Source organism: Corapipo altera, unplaced genomic scaffold, assembly GCF_003945725.1.
Source record: "Corapipo altera isolate COAL_440 unplaced genomic scaffold, ASM394572v1 0, whole genome shotgun sequence".
Lineage (NCBI taxonomy): Eukaryota > Metazoa > Chordata > Aves > Passeriformes > Pipridae > Corapipo > Corapipo altera.
Genome location: NW_020884872.1, coordinates 88489939 through 88513223, shown reverse-complemented (window position 1 = coordinate 88513223; position 23285 = coordinate 88489939). Strand labels below are relative to the sequence as shown.

The window sequence follows — 23285 nt, the reverse complement described above, 5'->3', positions numbered from 1 at the left end:
AAACTAAGTCATGAGAAAGGAACATGTCAGTGCTATTGCAGGAAACCAAGAAGAGAAATGAGGTGTCCTGAGCTCCTAGCTTGTGACACAAGCAAGTAGAGTAGAGTGAGGCAAAGCATCAAAGGGAGAAAGAAAGGTGTGATGAGCAAAGAGAGAGAAGCAAAGACACAGGAGACAGGACAAGCATGAAGAGGAATAATAATTGTGTTTCGTACATTTTTGGTAAATGATTGACAAACTGGGCTTTTCTTGCACCTCCCATATGAATCAAAATGCCTGCACACACTGAGCTGGACTTTCTGTTCAACAGGCTGGCCATAGGTGTACCTAGGAAAAGAGGAAATATGTCCATGAGCTGATGCTTGAAAAATAGACATAAGTTAACATATGCAGGAATAGATACAGGACAAGCAGTGATCTGGGAAGCCAGAGCATGGAATAATTCCACAGGCTTTTTCCTAACTCTTCTGCTTCTACAAATCAGAAAATACAACTCAGAAATCAAAATGAGTTTTTTTTCACACCTAAACCCATGAACAAAAAACACACCTTAAAAGTATAAGCATGATGAACAGACATGGCTACTGACCAAATTATGACTGTTGTCTCTACTTTTCAGCTTAGACTGGAGTTTTAGACTCACTGAAATAAAAATGCTCATATCTGCAAGGGAATCAGGATTTCAACTCCGGATTTTATATTACAAGATCTTGGTATTAAAGTAAGCAAGGTCCTTCTGAAGGACCAAGCTGGGAGAGGGAGTTAGACATCTGCAACCCTAACATCCCTACTAGAATTTAATGATGTTCTACTTTATGAAGGTCTCCCTCTGAAGCGGGTTATTGGTAGTGAACACATCCTACTTTGCTAGGGAACCTCTCAAAAGATTTATCCAATTCACCGAACCCTGGAACAGAATACTCATACAATAAAATGAGATAAGCAACCAAGTAAATGAAAGCTCCAACCACCAAGTCAACCTCAATCAACCTCTTCTGAGGCCCTACATATTTTGACTTTTTCTCCAAGCCCTGTCTCTTTTCCTAGTCCTTGGATGTTCTTCCTCTTCAGCATATTTCCTAACAACTCTGCACCTGGTACTTGCAATCCACAGACTTTCACTGTGAACTCAGAATCTAGGTCTGTAAGGCTTTCTGGTGCAGTGACTGTGACATCAAATTTTGGCAAGACTAAGACAAAGAATGGAAAGAAAAAAAAACAACACTGGCACGTTGTAAACTTGCAGACCCTCCTGAGATGAAGTAAAAATGAGGATATATCATCAGTGTTAGTCAGATGAAATGGGATCTCAGAATATAGGTGCCAAGATGATAAAGAAGTGGCCCAGTCTACAAAGACTTACTAAAGTATTTCTACAAAACTTTGAAGAGAAGACAGGACTTGGGAGGTGAATCCTGTCATGCCTAGATACCATGCAGAGCTTTGGCCAAGATAGCTCGTGGACATGGCTGGGAAAAGTTTAGTTTGTCTCAATGAAATTTGCAATCCTCTTGCTGATTTCTTATGCAGATTTTTATTCTGCTGGCTGAGTGTGTGCAAAATGGGTAATTTCTCTCTCTTTTTTTTTTTTTCTGCTGTTTTCTTTCTTTTTTTATCTCTACAATTCTTAATGACAAGTAATTGAAGCCGCATTTGCCAGGAAGCTGTTTGAAGTTTTAGCAGTCAAAACGGTTGACTGATACGGGCTCATGTCTAATAATGTTTTCTACACTGAATAAAAACAATGGATGGCATTTACCATACTCCTCCGCAAGGAATGAATGGTTTGTTCTGTCTCCTGACTTCTTTGCTACAATAATTTTGTAGTTCCCCAGAACAGGTTCTTCAGTTAGTAGGAATTCTTTCTGGATAATGTTCGTATCTGATGCCACATTTTGCCACTGAAAGATCCTGTTGCCCCTTGGATCCTGAATAAAAAAAAGAATACAGACTCACAGGTTGTCTGCCTTGGAAATCTTTTGCTACCAGCACACAAAACTAGAACCAAAGAAGAAAACAGGACTTCAGCAAATTAAAGTTGTTTTAACTCACTGGAGAAGCTGCTTAATGCACGTGCATTGAGATTAATTATGCCTTTGTACTCTGATTATTCATGTTATTATTAATGGAGCTAGATTCTTATCTATTGTTCCCAGATTTAGACATCCTCTGCCACTTTACTTATTAGTCTCAATTATCAGGGAAAGTTGTACAATACCACTCTTTCCTGCTCTTTCCTGGTCTTTAGTATATGTTGCTCTAGATTTGTGCCAAGAGGTGAGAGAAAGAAAATCTTTGCAATTTTCCTTCAGCCAAGTTTATCCCACACAAATCTTGGCCTTTAGCAACACCAGTATCGTTTTTCAGCTACCAGGAGTAGGACTGGAGCATTTCTTCTGCATTCACTGGGGTAGCATTTGCCTCTCAGTATATGTTATGGCTAGTTAGACTAAAGGAAACACATTCACACCATTTCCTTGACTCTTTAAAGCACAGACTTGAAGAAAAACACATGGAGAACTCAAAATATGATGTTTTGCTATAAAGAAAGCAAAGTCATCTGACCTCATGGTATAACATGAAAACTTTTAAGAATGCTATCTAGACATGGACTGCAATTGTTATTTTTAAAACCACCAGAAAATGCCATGGAAGTACTAACATGTAGTTAGTAATCGTATTCACAGACTATATTTGTTAATAGTTTTTATCATCACTTGAGTTACAAAAAGGTATATCCCAAAATAAGTTGAGAAACTGGAGGAAGTAGAGAGGAGTCAAACGTAGACACAAGAACACTAAAACTTTTGACTGCTGAAATAAATATAGGTGTGCTTTACATGTTAGTCTGTCTCAAAAAGCATTGTTGGATTTTGTGATGTTTCTGTTAATTTCTGGTGGTGTACTTAGGAGCAAGATTTCTCGGTGTGTAGACACATATAAACTGATGTGAGCACATGTGCCCTGGATTTTATTATTATTTATATGCATAATGTAGTACAAAGACAAAAAATTCTTACCTCAATTGCAGTCAAGGGGTACTGAAAGAGGAAAAAACAGTGGAAGAAGAGATTAGGTGGCTGATCAAGCACAAATTATTTTTTTCTCAGGACTGTGAGACATATAAAACCAATAGTCAGTATAATATCATTAGTATCCCAGTCTCTTACTTTAACCATTGCAATAGCAGTTTTACTTCATTAAGAAGCTTACATAAAGGGGAGAGATGAAATGAGAATGTTGGGACAGTTTCTGATCATACTGGTTTTAGTGCAATCCCAGAACATCTGAGTGAGAGTTATAGAGGTGCATGTAAACCATGACTTGAGCTTCTTATTAGCACCAACTCTTTTGTAAAAAAGAAGTGTTGTCCTCTGCATTACAACCACATGAGAGGAGGACAGTAAAGACCCTTCCATCTATTGGTTTATGTACTATGAGCATGAAGACAGATTGCTGGTGATGAAGAGAGTGCCTCTGAGGAGGTAAACAATTGTGGCAGCAGCTTTCTTTTTCATTTCCCCCATTTCTAAAACAGGCAAAGTGCCAGGTGGATGACTTATTGATTCTTGCAAGGAACAATTGTTGAACAGTAAAAACAGGAGACTGAACCATGGGCTTTCTGCTCAGAGCTAAAATAATGTCTGCAGTAGCAAAGTGGAGGGTTTTTTTTCAACCCTTTCTCAGTGATAGCAGAAGATGGTTTGTGAGGAATTCAAATGGCTACACCCTTGCCTTCTTCCCTGTGACTCTAATGTAGGAGTGGATTATAGCATGTGCTTAGGAAATCATGTTTAGTGTCTTTAGCATTTAGTGTCTGCAATATCTCATTTTATCCCCATCAATCCTTTATTGAAAATTTGAGAAGCTGTCTTCCAAAAATTTTAAATACAGGGGAATATGACTGGTTACTCACTGTTTCCTGAACAGGTTTAAAACTGAAATCCAGGGCAACAGCATGAAACCTCACTGGAAAGGCAAGGAACAGGGTGTTAGCATTAACCATAGTTTGTTTGGCTCAGCATGATGTTTCACATTCATTAATACTCCCAGTTTCACAAGATCTTTTAACAGTTCCACTTGCATAGGATGCACATAATAAAATGCATCTGAAGGCAGAAGAAACCTACACAGACTCTGAGGAAGGAACTTTTCCTCAGCATTGAGTTCTTGCACTCTTTCACAGAAATTTAGTCAACCACAGAGAAAGGGAATGACTGAACAAATAAGAACTGCTGTGTAGGTCAGGCAGTCTCAAGTGACAGCCGTAACTCCTTCAGTGGCTGTAACTCCTTCTGTGGTCACCTGCATGATGTAGGTAAATTTATTCCTCTTCATTTCCCTATCTCTAAAGCAGTGTTTATTTCCTCAAACACATGAAAGTTCCAAATATTAGTGCAGGTGAAGTGTCAGTTTTTCCTAATGCAGTGTCACTCCTCTTAGTTCAGTTTGTTCTCATCTTGTACAGGCTTTTGCCAAACTGCCTTTTTTTTTTTCTTCTTTGTGTGTGTGTGTGTGTGTGTGTTTGTGGTTGCTTTTTAATACGAGAAAAATTGGAAGGAGAACAATGAATTAGTGTAGAAGGAAAAACATGAAAATATGTTTTGAAAATGTCTTTGTGAAGCATTGCCTTTTCATAATTTAATTTAGTCTACTGCTTCCCCAATCCAGCACCAAGCCATTTGACCAATAAACAGACCATGTTGGACACCTTGGTAGCACTGAACTCTGACTGGTAAGCTTTCCTTCCTGTTATAAATCTATGTAGATAGAACTCATTCCCAGTTAAAGTATAGCTAATCTAGTCTAATAGCTGTATTAATTGACTAATCTCTGGAAAGAAATTTTCTTGTAGAGTTTCCTACAGTGTGCTAGAAGCATTAAAACCTAATAATTAGTTAAGGAAGGGATTTAGATAAATGGTTCTTTGCCTACACAGAGTTCTGCTTGATGTCCAGATGAGAAGTCTGGACAGGGGAATAACATAAGGGCAGGAATACAACAACATGAAAATCTAAAGTCCAAACTCATCACAATCCAGAAAGTAAATAGCAGGAATTTGTGTTTAACAACTCATATATTTTTTTAAATTTAACTCTTGGTTTTTAGACTGTGTTTGATGCTGGCCAGAAGCAAATGGAAGCATTGTTTCATGCCATGGTCTAATCACTTCTTCCCACTATCCTGACCCGTCACCAGTAATAAAACAGCAGCAGTGAAGGCTTCTGCCAGCTGGGAGGAAAGGACAAAGAAAATAATAGAGACCATGGGATGACAGTCTCCTGACGTTTTGAAGATGACTCTCTGAGCTCCACAGTAAATAATTGCAATGGTTTTAACAGAAACTCTGAAGGGACTGCCCAGATTGTAGCTCAGCCTGAAAAACACCAGGCCGAGAAATTCTATCGGAAGAAATTGCTTCCTAAGGCACATATTATAAACAAAGTAGATATTCGCCTCTCTGTCCTGGTTTGTAGATGGGCTTGTCCGTCTGCACGAAAACAATGTGGTCTGTGTTCCAGAGCATCACTGACCACCGCTCTTCTAGGCTGACTGTGGTGCCCTTGGCAGAGAAGGAAATGAAAGCCAGTGGTGAAGAATGGACAGGGGGAATCTGTGAGGAAAAAGAAAAACAAAGGGAGCTTGTTGGTCTCGGAGTCATTTGCTCAGAATCTGTTGCACAGATACCTGTGAACTGGGCTGCTACAAAGAGATACCACCTCACTTCCACCACTTTCATTACCTTTCTTGGACATTTTCTTGCTCTTATGTCTATTAAAAGTGCCTACTTGTCTGTTACTGTCTTACTCTTCTATGCTTCCTTTTTCCTTCAACCAGTCTTATTTTCTTCCCTGTTTGTTCCTATCCTGTGGCCTCTCGTTTCCCTTGCTTCATAGATATTTTGAGTATTGATGAAATGGAATAATAGAGGTCAGAAACAGAAAGAGATCTAAAAGGTCTTAATTACTTCTACCTTAGCCTTTGAGCACTTGGCAGCATTGTTGAAGTTTAATTCATTTCAGCTTGAAATTAGCCAGCTGATGAGTCCATGTGAATTTGTTAGTTCCTTGGATTTCTAGTTTTCAAACCTTTGTGGAAGCTAATTGGAAGTTTTTATTAGGGAGGAAAGAAGTCTGCTTTCATCCATCCAGACCTTTTTGGATAAAGAAAGATTACCTTCTTCTTTTGTTGTTGTGCTGTGATGACAAAATAAAGCACCTGTAGGCTGCTCCCCACAAGAAAAACAATGCTGGAAAGCAGTTGTTTGATAACTGTGATTAATTTTTTACATTAATATTGTTTCTGGATCTGTCTGGGGTGAAGTTAGAATGTCAGTTTTCTCCACATTAGCCTGCTGTGCTTTGCATTTGAGGCCATAATGGTTTCATAACTCACCAGTGTTTTGGCTATTGCTGAAGAGTGCTTACACAGTGTCAAGGTTATCTCCCCCACCTCCCAGCCAAAAGCTAGTATGCTTTTGGGGTGGGCAAGAGACTGGGACGGCCACAGCCAGGAGATATGACCCAAACTGACCAAAAGTATATTCTATACTATATAGCATCATGCTTAACAGTAACAGGTGGAGGAAAGTGGAAGAGGAACAATATTTGTGTTAGCAGCATTTGTCTTCCAAAGCAATCACTACATGTACTGAGGCCCTACTTCTCAGTAAGTGGCTGGACATCTGTCTGCCAACGGGAAATACTGAATAAATCCCTCTTATGATTTCTTTTTCTTGTGCATCTTTTGCTTTCCTTATTAAACTGTCGTTATCTCAATCCATCGGTCTCTTTGACTTCCATCCTGGAAAAGGGGAGTGGGTAAAAGACAGGATGGCTGCTTGGCTGCTGACTGGGGTCAGTACACCACTGTATGTTATCAAAATGGCTAAATTTTGTAGATCTGAGGCCAGAGATATATGGCTTCAAAGGCCATATACCTGCATGGGAGCATGATTTTCTCTAATATCCTGATCTGTTGTATGACTGTCTCTTCTAGTTTCTGGTTAGTGTGTAATGCAGAGAACTGGGCAGCACTGAACTTTCTTCAATAGAAACATAGGGCATAGGGTGACTATGAAATATTTTTCACGTATACCTTCAAAATTTTCACAGAAGTATCAAACCATATGAAACTGGAACAGGCAGAAGCAATAAGTGGTTCTCCAGAGGTCTCTCTGTGGCATGCTGTGGCTGCTCAGAACACAGACAACCGTCTGATGTTCTGTTTTGAAAACCCACCTCACTGTCATTTCTGTTGAAGAGGATCTCTAGAGATTCTGCAGTTAAGGAGCTTCACTTAGAATCAGGCTTTATCTTCTCTGCAATGGGATACCCATACCAGGAGCTGTTGAGAAATTCACTGACAAAGGCTTGAACTTGAGATGACATGGTGAAAAAAGGAGACGATCAGCATTGCATGTTCTTGCTTTTAGTGGCTTTCTCAGATACTTACAAATTTACTGCAACATAATAAGCTATTAATTCCGAATAAGTCAATTTGATAATCATCACGGTCCATATCCTTATGCTGCAAGAAGCTTTCTAAGGCTACTTTTGAAAGTTTAATCTAAAAGTCAAGTGGGTTAGGTGACATTCAAAGGTTGTAGAGATGGAGGAGAGTAGTTGCCTATAACTTACTGTTATAAGGAGCAGAGGTTTGGCACCAAATATAAAGTCTATTGTGACTTTAGTCAGAAAGTCCACCCTTGTATTTCCAAGATCTGGCACTAGTCATGATGTCTTCTGTGCACACATACCTTCTGAATAGTAACCAAATGAAGGACAAAACCAACTCAAGCTTCCTATATCTAGATAATTCACTGCACTACTTTAAGCCCTCCACTAACCATAATGAAGAAGGTGATGAAATAAACAAACAAGAAATGCAATTATCTGTAATAGAGAAGTTATTGCATTAGTATGATTGCAATCAAATACCCTGGGTGAAAAAAAGCCACTGTACCTTATCACAACAAAGGAAACTAGAAGGCATCCCATCTTCTTGTCTATCACAGGAAAAAAACATACCACTTGATATAAGAAAAAGATTTAATTCAGGGCAAATATTTACAAAGCGACTGACATTTGGGGTTCATGACTTTAACCGTAAGACTATATATCATTGTTCTTCAAATCCTAGCATTCTGTTTAACTCAACTGTATATGTGTAAGAAGCTTGTGGAGATTGCTCCATAGGGAAATTAGAGATGCTACTTCATCACCAGGTCAAAAGACTCTATTTCATAAAACCGCAGAATGGCCTGGGTTGGAAGGGGCCTTAAAGATCATTTAGTTCCAAATCCCCTGCCATGGGCAGGAACACCTTCCACTAGACCAGGTTGCTCAGAGCCCCATCCAACCTGGCCGTGAACATTTCTAGGGATGGGGCATCCACAGCTTTTCTAGGTAACCTGTTCCAGTACATCACCACCCTCACAAGAAAAAATTTCTTCCTGTTAAATTTCTTCCTAATCTAAACCTTCCCTCTTTCAGTTTGAAACCATTCCCCCTTGACATACCACTACATTCCCTTGTAAATAACTTCTCTTCATCTTTCTTGTAGTCAGGTACTAGAAGGCATACTTTTTGGGGGTTCATTTTCTTCCTCATAGAAGAATTAATTCAGATGACTGGCATCTAAGTTAACCTAAACCTCCTAACCACACCCCCCCCCACCCAGAAGATGTGTAAGATTCTCTCCTTATTCCTCTGTCACTGAGGTTTCTTGGAGATAAGTCTCAAGGCTGATGTGTTTGCAATACTACGATTGCTTTCCAGGAGATTTTTAGAAGAACTTACTGATTTCTCTGGGTGTATATGAGGAACTGTAAAATAATGTTAGAGAAATATCTGTACACAGATGGATTATCTTGTGTTCTTGACTCAAAATGAGTTGTTTGCCAGCCTAGCTTTGAATATCATCAAAGCCATAACTTCAGACCTCAGGTACCTTTGTTTAGTAATAGCATACACAGAGATATCTGTGTGTTTGCGGATGGAGAGCAATGAGAGAGCATCTTGGCAATAGCAGAATAAGCTGATTGATTTAGTTTCTTTGTTAAGAAATGACCCACTAGCTTAGTATAGATAGCATTCTGCCACTGAAACAGCCCTGTTGCAGGCATAGTTAGACTGTAAAAATCGTACCTTTATGGTTGTGGTTTGGTTTATTTGGGGCAGTAAGTATATTCTGTCAGTAAAAGCTTATATTTACAAATAAAATCTGTCCTGTTGTGAAAGACTATAGTAATACTACTCAAATGCAATTTTTTTTTTTCATAGAGAACTGACCACAGTGATTTCTGTCTCTACGAATTACCTGACCTCAAATTTCACTCACAATTACTGAAAAGACCTCTACTTCTTTCCTGTGGGAATCATAAAATGGCATTTTATGATGTAGTACTGTCTAGAGCTCCATGTTTTTTCCTGTTTTTGCAGTATTTGTGCTCACATTTCTTTTCATTCTGGTACTCCTTCTCACTCCTGCAGCTCATTGTCATCACCCAAGCATCATTTTTTCTTGACGGCAGCAGCGAAGGGGTGGTAATTCTGTGTGTTTGCACAGCCTGGCAGAGCAGCTTTGAACCAGCCAGCTTAGCATTGCAGTGGGTAGTAGCATGACCTCTGGCAAAGCTCATATGAGAATTTTCATTATTGCCCTCCTGCCAGCACCCCAGCTGGCACTCTAAAGCCAACTTGGATGTGTCTGCAAGACTGTAGCCATGTATTTGTGGTGTAGACACCGTCACCTTTCTTGTGAATGGGTTAATTGCTGCATTCAGAAGAGGATCTACACAAAGGAGCTTGGTCATTATAGCTGCAAAAATTAGTTGAAAAGCACTGAAGCAATCTGTGACTTTGACTATGACTGCTTCCTATAAAACCTTCTTTAAGTAGATTAGATTGTAACAATATGTTTAGGCATAGTAAAGGTCGAAATGCTTGGTTTGGCCCAGGTGGTTGGGGAACAATGCTGAATCATGGTAATTACAGATAAAGTCCAGCTTGGTCAATAGGGTCTCCAGTTAAGCATGCAAGATTTCTTTCATTGTTCTAAGATATGTGAACCTTGTCAAAATCCTCTAGCAGCTCTGCAAGCTAAAAGGATGGTGAGGTCATTAAAGAAAAAAAGTATATCCCTAGCAGAATACTCACGGCTTGTAGTGATTTCAATGAGTGATGAAATTTTTTTTCAATGAAATGTGGTGGTGATGAGAACTGTATATTTCAGTGGACTATGATGTTTTCAGTCCTGGAGAAGGCAATTGTATAAAAAGTCAACCAGTTGCAAGGATTCTGTTATGCCAGTGACTCTGGTGAGTGTGGATGGGTCATCCATAACCTGTTTTCAAAATTGAGACCTTTATCCATATATGTGTAGAGGCTGAAGTCTGAGCAAGAATAACTGTGTGAACTAAAGTATTAAGACTGTCTTTGCTGTGCAGTTTTGGTGACAAATGTGCCAGTCAAAGGTGAGTGAGGCAGGAATTTGACTGCTGTTGCTGCACTTGCATAAGCCTTAGGGTGGATACTGCTATACTATTGAAATTATCTTTCCTAGTTATACACAGGTTACCTGGCAGTTTTCAGGCTAAGGTACAAATCCAGTGCTACACTTAGGCTTTTAAGATAGTCTGCGCTTCTTTTGGGAGAGCTTTGCAGTTTTTCTGCCCTTGCATGGACAGGAACAAGGGTTATTCAGTCCTCCTTTCTTTGTGGTCTTGATAGGCAGCAGCAAGGGTTCCATTCAATGTGAAGAGCTCAGTAATAAAATATCTGAATAAGGCCTCCAGAAATCTCTGGTACTTAGTAGGTTCATTCTTCATACTTGTAAATATAAATCAAGTTTTTATTAAAGGGGGAAAAGTAAATACTTAATAATGAGTATCAAGGGGGAACATTTGACATGTAATTAAAAAAATATAACTATTTAAGCACTCTCCTCTAGTGGGACAACTAGTCTGACTGTGTGTTTTCTCCCTAAACCTCCCATGCTAACAATCAACTCACATCTGGTGCTGAGAAATCGTCTTGTGTACCAAAAGCTGACACAAGCTGTACATGATGTTGCCATGTATTTGCTCTCCTGGCTACCAGAAACGTACTTGAGGCTGGCCATCTCTTCCATGTTGAAGGATGCCCAACTCATTCGCTGACCTTTTAGCCTCTAAGCAAATCCTTAACCTTTGTTTCTATTCCACAGCTGCACACAACTCTCTTTTCTTCAGACCTGTAAAGTCTGCTCTCTGTAGGTAGAAGCATTTGCTTTAATTTCAGTAACAACACATGACAGTCACATGCAGAAAGAAGTAGCTCTCTGAGGATTTCATATTGCAATTTACTCTGCTATATGGAAAGCCTGTTTTTAAATTTCATTCTGCAGAAACGCCCCATAAATGCATTGTAATAACAGATTTATAGGTGTTCAAAGCACCATAGGTCACTCTTGTTTTCCTCTCCTTCCCTCCACTAGTTTCCAGTGCAGTAGCTGGTTCCCCTTCTTTTCTGATGTGATTTGAGAGGGGTCATACAGGAGTTCTGCTTCCCCTTGGAATTTCAGCCATCGGACTACAGATCTCACAAGGGTTTTACTGATGTAATTGTAAGGACCTGTAAGGTCCTTTCATGGAGTTGAGGTTTCTGATGACATAACAGATCCAAACATCTGTCTGAAGTACAGGTCAGTCTGCAAGAAGGGAACTATAGAGCAGCAACATCTTTACACAGTTCTTCTGATGTAATTACAGGAGTGCAGCTTTGTGGGCCAAACAAAATTTCTTGCATGTAGTTTTTGGGGAAATGCTATATGCCTAATCCAACTGCCCTGAGAAAGAAAGCGTGGATCTCGCTTCAAGGTTGTAAAATGATGTTAGCAGAACCAAGAGTTCACAGGAGTTAAATCCGAGAAATGAGCAGTTGCTACCTTTTCTCATTTTTTTCAAGTCTGTCTTCAATGTAGACATGGTATTGCTAGGGCTCTATTGTGAGGAGGAGTATGGACTTAAGAGTTTCTCGCAACTGGTTAAATAACACCAAATGCTGGAGGCTCTGTCTCTTTATGAGTACTTTGATCTTTTTACCATTGACCAACATGTAGCTTCTAAATCCATTTTTTGAGGTTGCAAAGGCTTTTTCTTTCCACCATGACATACCAGGAATTGAACTTGTTCCAGACACTTTAGGGAAGGCATACAAATGCTATTCAGAGCATGCAGCTTTCTCTCCCTTTATCTGTTATTATTATCTACTTGGCAGCACAACAATACTTTTGTGTTACCTGATATATTAATTGTGCTACTTTAAGGATGCCCCCCAGGGAGAGCCTGTTTGTGCCTTCAACCCCTGACCTTATGCCTGAAACGTTTTTTTTTTATTTATTCCTCTCACATAAAGGTTATTTCTGCTTTGTCTCCAGTGAAAATATATTCTGCAGCTATATATTGGACTACTGAGCACTGTACAGAAGAGGTTGGAGCATGTGTCCTTGATGACGACCGGCCATTATTTATTTTCTTTTATTATATTTCTTAACAGTTGAAGTCTCCAAGTTGTTGCAGGTCAAGCAAGCTGACCTCAGACAAATAGGGAGCTAGAGAAAGTCCTCGTTGCATAGTTTTCTCTTTTGAAGAACTTATATTTTTAAGACTACCAACTCACATACAACCAGTGCTAGGCAAAACTCTCTGCTGGAGAGCACTGTGTGGCCATGAGGGAATGACTGGAGTATCCCATCCATGTCTAATGTCACACATAGTTGATAGTTCAAAGGTAACACAAGTGCTCTGCTGTTACACAAAGTGGCAGAGTCCTGGCTGTTCACACCTGAGCAAAGCCTTTCAAGTCTATTCTGTCACATTCCCATGGACTGCAGCAGATGGGTCCCATAGGAAATGCTGAAAGAGCTGGAGCAGCTGGATGACCTTTCTGCACATGGAAAATTAAAGGGAAGGTCGATTCACAGTAGTTTTAGGGTTCTTGAGTACCTTTCTAACTATAGAAGAGTAAGAACACTCGATGCAGGTGACCTTTTTAAGATGGAGCAGGTCACCTGGGAACAAAACTTGATGGCACATTTAGCTATGACAGCAAAACCATAAGTCCTACCTGTTCCACATAGGGGCTCACCAGACTTTGAATCCTGATAAAACCCAGGGAAATATAAAGGAAGATTCACACTGGCTTTGGTAGGATTCAGATTTTGGAAATGTGTGGAAAAGCAACACTGAAGCCCACGACAGGCAACTCCTTGGAGCTGTGCTGAACAGGCAGAGTCTATATGATTTACACTCCTGCTGAATCTGTGGCTATTCCCCAGGAATGGCTCTGAGTTCAGAATGCTCTGACTTCACTTTGTTAAATAAACGGTGCAGATTAAAAGGTAAAGTCATGGTGAATCTTCTTGTTTTATCTAACAAAAATAAAGTGCAGTAGCATCTAGGCACTGTAGGATCCCACATATGTGCTCTCTATAAAGCCTCCAGCATGCAAGGCCTAAACCTCAACATAATACTTCACTGGCTTCTTGGGCATTTTGCTCTCTTCTTGATTCTCTGGGTCCCTTTTGCTCTGGCTTTCAGTAAGTCTTTTTTTCTTACGATACATATCAAAAGACTTATAGTTCTCTAAGCTATTTTGTGAGTCCTCTACTGGCAGCACTGATCAAGAGGTTCCACAGGGTGCTGAAAGTTTCATACTGCTGGCTACTGGGTTGGAGGCATTTCTTCTCTTGCCTGGCAATCAGATGTTTCTGCTAAAAGGATCAGACGATCATTCTTTTTAGGTGATTTCAAGGACTTGTTTTAATAGAAAAATATACAAACACAGCAGATTAGTGTCTGTGTTAACTAAAGAACTGAGTGTAAATGTATTGTATTTGGCATTTTTGGAGATGGGAAGCAGCCCTTACAATTTTATGATTGATGCACATGATCCTAAAAACTCAGTATCTGAAATTCCTGTCAGTTGTTATATCTTTTTATCTGACTTGCATTGAGGTTCACAACCTTCATAAGGAAAAAAAAAGGTCACTAGTTGTACTGGAGTTAAGAGTTATAGAGGCAAAAGAAGGCTATAAAATGCAGATTTGGCTAGGTACTTCTGGCATTGTTCCAGCCACTCCCTCTCAGCCTAGTGTTTTGAAAATTTGTAGCAAAATTTAAATGCTGTGATCTTGAAAGAATCTGCATTTCGTATCAGTTTCCATCTGACCAGACTTGCAGTTGGCCATTCATTGGAATGGCATTAAACAAAGGCTTTTGTTTAACAGTAGGCTGAGTTTACACAGCTGAAGAAGGTGAAGTAGCCTGATTGACCCCTCTTGAAGCTCACACAATCTTTTTTGCTGACAGGAATGGAAGAGCAAAGGGGAGTTTGGGGTCAGTGAAAAACAATGTGGCCCTTTAACTTCTTTAGAGTCATAACTTATTTCTCAGCATGTGTCTGTCTGTAGCAAAAGTCACCACAGGTCTCATGCAAACATGAAAACGTTGCTTTTGGGTCAAGGATTGTGTTCAGCGGTTGCTGCTGATGGGAAGAGAAATGCTGGGGATAGGAACTCTAGGTTTTGAGCTGAATTGAGAGAATTGAAAGCTACTCCCCTCACAACATCATTTTCTCAAAATGTCCTTTTTTCACAAGATAGAAATTCCACCAGAATTGTCAGGGACAAAAAATTCGCTCATAACTTGTAATATAAACATACCTTCCCTTAGTTTAAAACCGTTCCCTTTTGTCCTATCACTATCTTCCCATGCAAAAAGTCACTCCCTCTTTTTTATAAGCCCCCTTTAAGTAACGGAAGGCTGCACTAAACTGTCCCTGGATTATTCTCCATACTGAGCAACCCTAACTCCCTCTGGTTATCTTAGGAAGAAATTCTAAGTTTCTACTGAGTGATTCTCAGAAAAGGAGGTTTCAGTTGATGTCCTCCACAAGTCCCTTCCAAACCAACATTTAGGTGCTTCTACAGCTTCCAAACTTGTTTTACATCTTTCTGGGTTTACATTGAGCCTATAGGTTTCTGCCATGACTGCCCCTTATCACGAAGGTTCCTGCACTGCTCAGTGAAACAGGATTTGTTTCATCTGAGCCATCTCTGTGCAAGGCTGACACCTTACTAAACAGCGCTCTCAGGATGTACAATGGACTGTTCCTCTCCTACCATGTCTTTTGCTGTTGTGTGGTCTGTCTCACATCAGGCACATTGCTGTTGAGTAAAGTGTTTGTAGGAAACAAAACTTGTTTTGAGCAGACCAGTTTCTTGATAAATAAATCTCTTCCAAGACTATAACTGTGACTGTGTCTTAACACCCCAACTGAAGAAGCAACAGCTTGGTGATATGATTCAGTTGGTAAATGTCTGCTCAGATTATTATGGATATGTAGTCGGTTTCTGTCTCCTTCCACCAGTGTAATCTGGTAAGCGTGAAGGTCATGTCAGGTTACTGCAGGCTGTGAGGGACAGTAGCCACAGTGTGTGGCTGTCTGCTGTACCTGTTCATTAAATGAAGAAAGTACGGTAGGAAATTTCTTGTACTTTGTCTCTCCATCGCAAGCTCCTTGTGGCTCTATTTTTCAACCCCTCCACACCTTTTCCATTTTCTAACTTCAAGGGCTCCATTGGATCTACCATTCATCTCTAACCCCTTTTTATAGAGTTTTTGTGTTACAGCTCTCTCATTTCTCTCACCATTAGGTTTTGGGTGGAAAGCTTTCATCACATCGGCCAGGGTCCCCCATTCTGCCTGTGCCACAAGATGTCACTGATGTCAAGATGTCACTGATTGACCTGTCCAAGGTATGAATGTTTTAGCTTATGAAATACCTTACATCACTCATTTCTAGATAGAACAAGGAGTGGAGACTGGAACAAACAGCATTGCCAGTCAGAATATTTTATTACAAAGAGCAGTAAAATATGAGATGAGAATCTGAAGAAAACATTTCTTTCTAAATAGAGACAAAAGTTACATAAAAGTTGTCCTTTGACTAGAGTTCTGACATCTGTAAATTTTTCAGTTCAATTGCTGAAAAAGGTGAGGATCAAAGTAATTTCTTCAGGATTTTCCTTCTGGATAATGTAAAGACCAAAACAAAATCTACAGAAGCAGCAACAGCTGATTATTCTCTGAGATTGGGATTTCTTAAGAGGAATCTATGGCTAAGAACACACATTTCAGGTGTTTACCTTTACATAAAGCTCCCACTGGAATATATCATGAGTTTCAAAGAAGATGGATGGTAAGGGTTAACAATTGCACAGTATCTCCCTTGTTAGGAAGAATACTTTATCTGCAGTTTTTAATCCACACTGACCCCAAGTTCTTTTTGAAGTGTGGGCCAGAATGGGTCATTCTGATCTACTGCAGTATGGGATTTGCTAATTCCTTATTATTCTACTGCTTTTCATTGCACTCCCAGAAACAACAAAATCTCTTATCCACTTCTTCCTCTAAAAATGCTTGCCTGATACTTTTTGAATCATTACGTCTTCTGGCACATATCTGATTTCAGTTGGAAGGCAGGGAGCACGGTGTGTTGTATTCTGAAAGGGCATATTCATCTGGAAAGAAGAAAGGATGAAGACATTTCCATGAGAGTGAGAAATCATTCTAACTGCACTCTACGTACACCTGTGATTAACACATTACGAAGCAGAAAACATGATAAATTTTGTGGTAGTCTTCCAGTTGCCAAGGCACCCACTTGCAGAAGTGCGGAGTTAGAGACCAATGCTCTCCTCTGACTGTGCAAATCATTGCTGTGACCATGCCAGATGTGGATCAGCTGGCAGAAAATGCACTCCAGGGTCAATTCTCTGATTGCTGCTCCTGCTAATCCACTAGGATGCAGTACTCAAAGGTTGTTCAAAGCTTGAGAAAAGCTTGGGGAAACCTGAGCTAAAGCTTTAATAACATAAATTCCACAACTGAGTAATGTCTAATGCAACCATACTTCCTCGAGATCACTTCAAAAGAGGTGGTCAGGCACTTAATTTTCTATTTTTAGTTACTTAAACTCCTTTTTAGTTCAGGGGAACTGTCATTCCTACTTAAGTATTTAAATTCTTCTAAGGAAAATCTTTTTGATTGCAGCCTACTATGGCAATGTTAAGCAAAAAAAAAATTAGATAATCCAGATCAGAGAAGTTAGCAACATTGCTGTTTTTCAATTATTGATTTTAAGCATCGGGTTCAAACTGTGGAACCACATTTCTTTTTGTTTATGGTTTGTAAGAAAGCAACTCCTGATGTACCACCTTCTAATCTGCTTTATGTTGAAAGGAAGCAAGAAATCAAAACACAGGAGGGGAAAACTGTCTTGCAAACCCTTTGCAGTTTAGCAATCAAAAAGCAGCAGAATTGCTAAGTGGGTCTCCATTTGTCTCTCCTTTGGTTTCAAAGGCCTTTTACTGAGGCCTACTCAGGTCACCTACCTGTTTCGTAGTAGTCATACATATGTACAGGCACTGGTTTGATATCTGATACAGGCAGGCTTTGCTCCACACTGAAGGAGAAGTTGATTTCTTTCTGGGAAACCTGGAAATGGCAAGACAAGAAAATGCATCAAAACTTATCTTTTCATAACTATCCCTGAGGCCAAGGTTGAACAGATGCATCTCTCTATCAGACTGTGTGACAAAATGTGTCATTGTGCACTTCTCTCCAGTTTGTAAACTTGATGTCAAATCAAGTAATTGTTTAAAAGCTCCTACTAAATGCATTTTGTTGCTGCTAAAATTGTGTGCTCTTTTCTTTCTTTCTCTTCATATTTCCATTGCAAATTAGCTCAACCATTCCCTGGTTTTCAGCACATCAGCATTCATCCTGTAATTGAAAGTTGCTCTTTGTTTCTTTCCTTGCCTTTCCCAACTAAAATCACCTTCAATATCCCTAGTACTTTTCTCCATACTTTTCTCTCTTTAATAACTTTGAACTTAATATCTACATTTTCCTTGTGGTTTTGTTCCTCATTCCACACTCTTGTAGCCAAATGTCCCAAACTTTCCTCCTTGTTCCTCTTTCTCTGCTTTTCAAGCTTTCTCTTGCATGCCTGGGATGGTGTCACTGTTCTCTTCTCCATTTTTCTGTGATTTTATCTTGCTGACCTTTTTAAAGGAATGGAGCAATGGACAGGGGTTCCGGATAACTGTCTCCATCACTGGTGCCCTTCTGGGTAAATTTTTCATATCTCAACATCTCAGCTTTTCTGTGAATACAGAATACTAACTACAGTCTTCCTTATTAGATCCTTGGAGACCAACTTATAAAAATTACCATTTGAGACATCTATATGATTACTATTTCTTTTTGCTTCACCTCTCTTTCCCTTCTTGTATTTTAAGATCCCTTCTGGTTTGAAGTATATTTTTCTCCTCTCTCATTCCCTTTATTAACATCATTGATGCAGCAAGACTATTATTTTTTCTACAAGCACTTCTCTACAAGGAGGGCTACAGGCTTTTCAGAAGAGATAGGCTGTGAAGGACAGGCAGGCGTGTTGCCCTCTATATTGAGGAATGGATGGATTGTGAAGAGCTGCCTCTGAGAAACAGTCACAAACAGGCTGAGAGTTTGTGGATAAAAATCAAGGACCAGACCAACAAAGGACATTTGGCTGTTGGGGTCTACCACAGGCCACCTGACTATGAGGAGCCTGTTGACAAGGCCAGGAAGCATCAGCATCAGCTCCAGGAAGCATCATGCTCACAAGCTGTCATCCTGGTGGGGGATTTCAGCTTCAGGGACATCTGCTGGGAAAGCAACACAGCTGGCTGTAGGCAACCCAGGAGACTACTGGAATACACTGAGGAACAATTCTGATCCAAGCATTGGACAAGCCAATAAGAGGAGAAGCATTACTGGACCTGGTGGTTCCCTGTGCAGATGACCTCATTAAGGAGGTTAGGAGCAGAGGAAGCCTGGCTGTGACAGTTCTCAGGGTGAGTTTATTATCTCAAGGAACATGGGCCTGGTGAGGAGCAAAGTTCAGACTCTGAGCTTTGAAAAAGAAAATTTCCAGCTCTTTAAGAAGTTGGTGAATGAGATCCCCTGGAAACTGCTCTTAGGGACAGAGTTTTAGACCAGAGCTGGCAACTCTTTAAGGCTGCTTTTCATAGAGCCCATGTGTAGGAAATCAGACAAGGCAGAGCTGGACTCCAGCATGGCTGAGCAAGGACGTGCTCTTCACACTGAGGAGTAAGAAGGAAATGCATAGCCAGTGGAAGCAAGGACAAGTGACTGAGGGAGCGTACAGAGGTATGGTTTGGATGTTTAAGTATGAGATCAGGAAAGCCAAAGCACAGATGGATCATTACTTGGCAAGGGATGCAAAGAATAACAAGAAGGGTTTCTATAAGTACATGGGAAAGAAAAGAAAGGCCAAGGAGAGTGTACCATCTCTATAAAAGAGAAGGGAGAACTGGTGGTGACTGGTATGGAGAAGACTGAGGTAGTCAATGAGCACCTCAGTCTTCACTGGCAGTCAGGCTTCCCATGTCTCTCAAGTCCCTGAAGCTGCAGGAGGGGTTGAGAGAGCAAAGTTCCTCCAACAGTAAGTGAAGAGTAGGTTTGAGACCATTTGATGAAGATGAATAGGCACAAGTTTATGGAACTGGATGACAGGGTTCTCAGGGTCCTGAGAACTGGCTGATGTTGTTGCCAAGGCACTCTTCATCATATTTGAACAGCTGACAAGGGAAGATCGACCAATGTCATCTACCTAGATTTCTGTAAGGCCTTGAAACAGTCCCACATGACATCCTTGTCTTCAAATTGGAGAGACGTGGATTTGAAGAAAGACTATTTGGTGAATAATTTCTATAATTCTATTATTCTTTTCATACAGAAACCTCCCTGAAAGGGAGGGAGATGATACTGACTCCCTGTGAAGCACTCCCAGATGAACTGATAAGAAGCATCACATAGAGGCTGAGGAATATTATGTAGACTAGGAACTTTTGCAATATGGAATGCAACTTAGCTACATTTGTGAAATGCTATTTAATCATACAACATGCTTCACAAAAAAGTAATAAATGCATATCTCTTCACTGTAGACTACAATACTGAGTACATATATATATATGCACATACACACACACACACAACTATATATATATATTTGATGTTGGACTGAGTGAAGTACCTTTACATCTTTAAGGCAAGTGTAGTGTTAATCTGCTATTAATGAGATTTTTCTTCTGTCTGTGAGTCTGTTTTAAATTTCCAATTTCATAAAACTGAAAGGAAAACTCCCAAAGTTACCTTCTGAAGATAGAAGAATATGTGGTTGTTCTTGATGTCTACACGATCCACAACAGAATTCTCGTCCTGAAGCTTTAAACAAGGCAAAAGATAGCAATATTAGTGCAGAGATTTGCCGAGGAGATTTACAGATTCCATAACATTTAAAGTGGCTGCTACGCTCCTTTTATGCCACCCTGCCATCTAGTCGCCAAAAAAAGAAATGCAAGCGGAATGTGTTCATAACCGATGTGTGCAAGCCAGTCACAGTGGTAAACAGTTTTACTAGGCAGCTTTGATGCTTATGACTTTTATTGTTAACTGAAGAATGCTTTCATTTCAACAAAAATTTACAATTAATTTCTGTAGCCCAAGCTGACTCAATAAAAATTATCACAAGATGTTTAGGGGAAGAACCAGAAGTAACAAAGAGAAGGATAAAGTCCAATTGGAATGAAAAACAGTGGAAAATTATATAAAAGATGTCAGTTGCACCTGGTCACCAGAGTCTCTCCTGCCTTCTTATTAGTCTCTGTTCCTGACTATTTTCCTGGGTGAAGGGCTCTCTGTTCTGTGTGGATGTGTGTGTAGGCAGTGCCCATCACTGAAGAAGGGACCACAGATAACAGAAACTGTGTGTTTGGGGTGCCAGAGACCCCAAGGTTCAGGCTTGTTGTATGTGGGTGTGTATGTCAGTGTGTGGTAGCCAGTGAATACCAAACTGGACTAGCTGGTGAGTTAGTAAAGGGACTTGGTAGCCCGCTACTGAAGCAGGTGTAAATCCACCATGGATATATGTGGTGATGGAGCCCTCAGTTCCAGGTGCTGAATTGGGGCTGAGGTCTTGAGGAGGCATATGCCCAGGTGCCACCAACTGTATAGAACAAGGATCCCGGGCCAGCTACTGGGTAGAATGAGTGTCCTAGGTCAGTTACCAGAAGGAGACACATTGTGTATTTGCATTTGCTTGTGCGTGCACACGTGTATATTTATTTATTTATCTTTTCCACAATGAGCTTTTAGTGTGATCAGCCAGAAAAGGGAACAGGATAAGGCCATTTGTGTTATCTGTTTTTGTGGAAGTGCTGTCTTTACTGATCTGTGTGACCATCATGTATTTATGTATATATGTATATATGTATATACGTATATATGAATATATCATGTATAGTGTGCATGCCTGCCTATTGCGAATACACACTGAACATTGCTGTTGGTTGGATATGAATGTGGATATGAAGCTGCAGCAGTCTCACTTCTCTTGGACTACTGGATTTGGCAACTCCTAGCAGATTTGTCTCCAACAGATGAACAGCTACAAGTCTGAGACACAGAGTATGTGACAGAAGGCTTTGCCCAGGGACTTTACAATATTCCCATGGGGCTCCAATCTGCTAATCAGAGACTATTTTTATCAGCTTCTTATGTTTCCAGGGTTTATAATTTACATTGGTTCCATTTTTTACCTTTTTCAGGGATGATTCTACAGGAACAAAACCTGAGAGCATCTTCACATCAACAATAGCCATATTGGAGACTTTACGCTTTCCTGTGTAACTAAAATGAGAAAAGTTCTGTTAGTCTGGTCTGCAAATGGAAAGGAGATCAGTGAATAACATTTTCAGCTTCCAACAATCCTGTTTTTCTTCCTATAGCTGCACAGCAGCAAATTACTTGTATTTAAATCCTTCCTTGCATGCTTTACAAAACTGTGAATGCAAGAGGGTAGATCAATGAAAGAAAGTTACCTGGCGAAGAGGACAAGGTCAAACTTTGGTGGAGAGTTGCTTGTGCAGGATACATTCGCTGTCCTTACGGAGAGAGAAAATCCTGCAACTTTATTTGGCAAATGGATGTTGTATCTCAGAGTGGTCTAAAAGAGATGGAAAGTGTGAGATGGTAACAGACTTAAAGGGTTTTGTGTCTTTGGCATGACATATGCAGAGGAAAAAAGTATGGAGAACCCCATGCTTATATCTTAGAGAGGTCGTGCTGAGTTTCCAGCTTGCTTACCTGCAGATAAACACAGCCAGTGCCATTCACTTCCACACTGTAATTCCCCGGAATAGTAGGCAAGGAAGCCTGCTGCAGTAAGAAGCGGTTCTTGTCATTCGCCTGGAAAATCCTACTGGGGGACTCCATAGAGTGGACTTTGACTGTGTTAAGATTTGTTTTTGAGAAGGTGAGGTATCCGTACTGGGCTAAAGCTTGGAGAGCAACAACAGTATCCTGAAAAGAGAATGATCCCTAATTAGATACCCAAGTGTAAGATGGTACGTGAGATTAGCACAGCTCCTATTTCCTTGATGCTTTATCAGTGCTTATAAATGGAGAGGGGCTTTGCAAGGAGCTAAGGAGACAAGATACCAGTTCCTTGTAGAACTTGTCCTGGTGGACAAAAAGCTGACCCTAAGTCAGCAGTGTGCCCTGGTGCCCAAGAAGGCCACCTGGGGCGCATTAGGAAGAGCTTTGCCAGCAGGTCAAGGGAGTTGATCCTGCCCCTCTTCTCAGCTCTAGTGAGGCACATTGGGAGTGCTGTGTCCAGTTCTGGGCTTCTTAGTAAAGAGAGACATGGAGCTCCTGGAGCAGGTCCAAAGGAGGGTGACAAAGATTATTAAAGGAATAAAGCATCTCTTATAAAGAAAGGCTGAAGGAGCTGGGCCTGTTCAGCCTCAAAAACAGATGAATGAGAGGAGACCTCATCAATGTCTATAAATATCTGAAGGGAGGGTGTCAAGAAGATGCAACGAGGCTCTTCTCAGTGCTGCCAAGCAATAGCACATGAGGCAATGGGCAGAAAGTGATGCACAGGAAGTTCCACCTGAGCACAGGGAGGAACTTCTTTACTGTGCAGGTGACTGTGCACTGGAACAGGTTGTCTAGAGAGGTTGTGAAGTCTCCCTTACTGGAGATATTAAAGAACCATCTGCATGCAATCATGTGCAGTGTGCTCTAGGATAACCCTGCTTGAGGAGTGAGGTTGGACCAGATGACCCACTGAAGTCCCTTCCAATCTGACCCATTCTGTGATTCTGGG

At 40.4% G+C, this 23285-nt stretch overlaps 1 protein-coding gene and 1 long non-coding RNA gene across 2 annotated transcripts in view; one reads left to right on the top strand and one right to left on the bottom strand.

Annotated features, from left to right (window-relative positions):
• Positions 1-22270, top strand: part of LOC113941352 — a 39887-nt gene extending 17617 nt beyond the window's left edge. Inside the window, exons 2-3 of the long non-coding RNA XR_003525661.1 lie at positions 15700-15801; positions 21724-22270. This is a non-coding gene — a long non-coding RNA (uncharacterized LOC113941352). The remainder of the gene's footprint in view (positions 1-15699; positions 15802-21723) is intronic.
• LOC113940244 (ovostatin-like) overlaps positions 16394-23285 on the bottom strand; it is a 31495-nt gene continuing 24603 nt past the window's right edge. Inside the window, exons 30-35 of the mRNA XM_027631394.1 lie at positions 22262-22477; positions 21997-22121; positions 21715-21805; positions 20270-20341; positions 17440-17542; positions 16394-16566 (exon numbers count right to left, since the gene is read on the bottom strand). Coding sequence (XP_027487195.1) covers positions 16514-16566; positions 17440-17542; positions 20270-20341; positions 21715-21805; positions 21997-22121; positions 22262-22477 — 660 coding nt within the window. The 3' untranslated portion in view covers positions 16394-16513. The remainder of the gene's footprint in view (positions 16567-17439; positions 17543-20269; positions 20342-21714; positions 21806-21996; positions 22122-22261; positions 22478-23285) is intronic.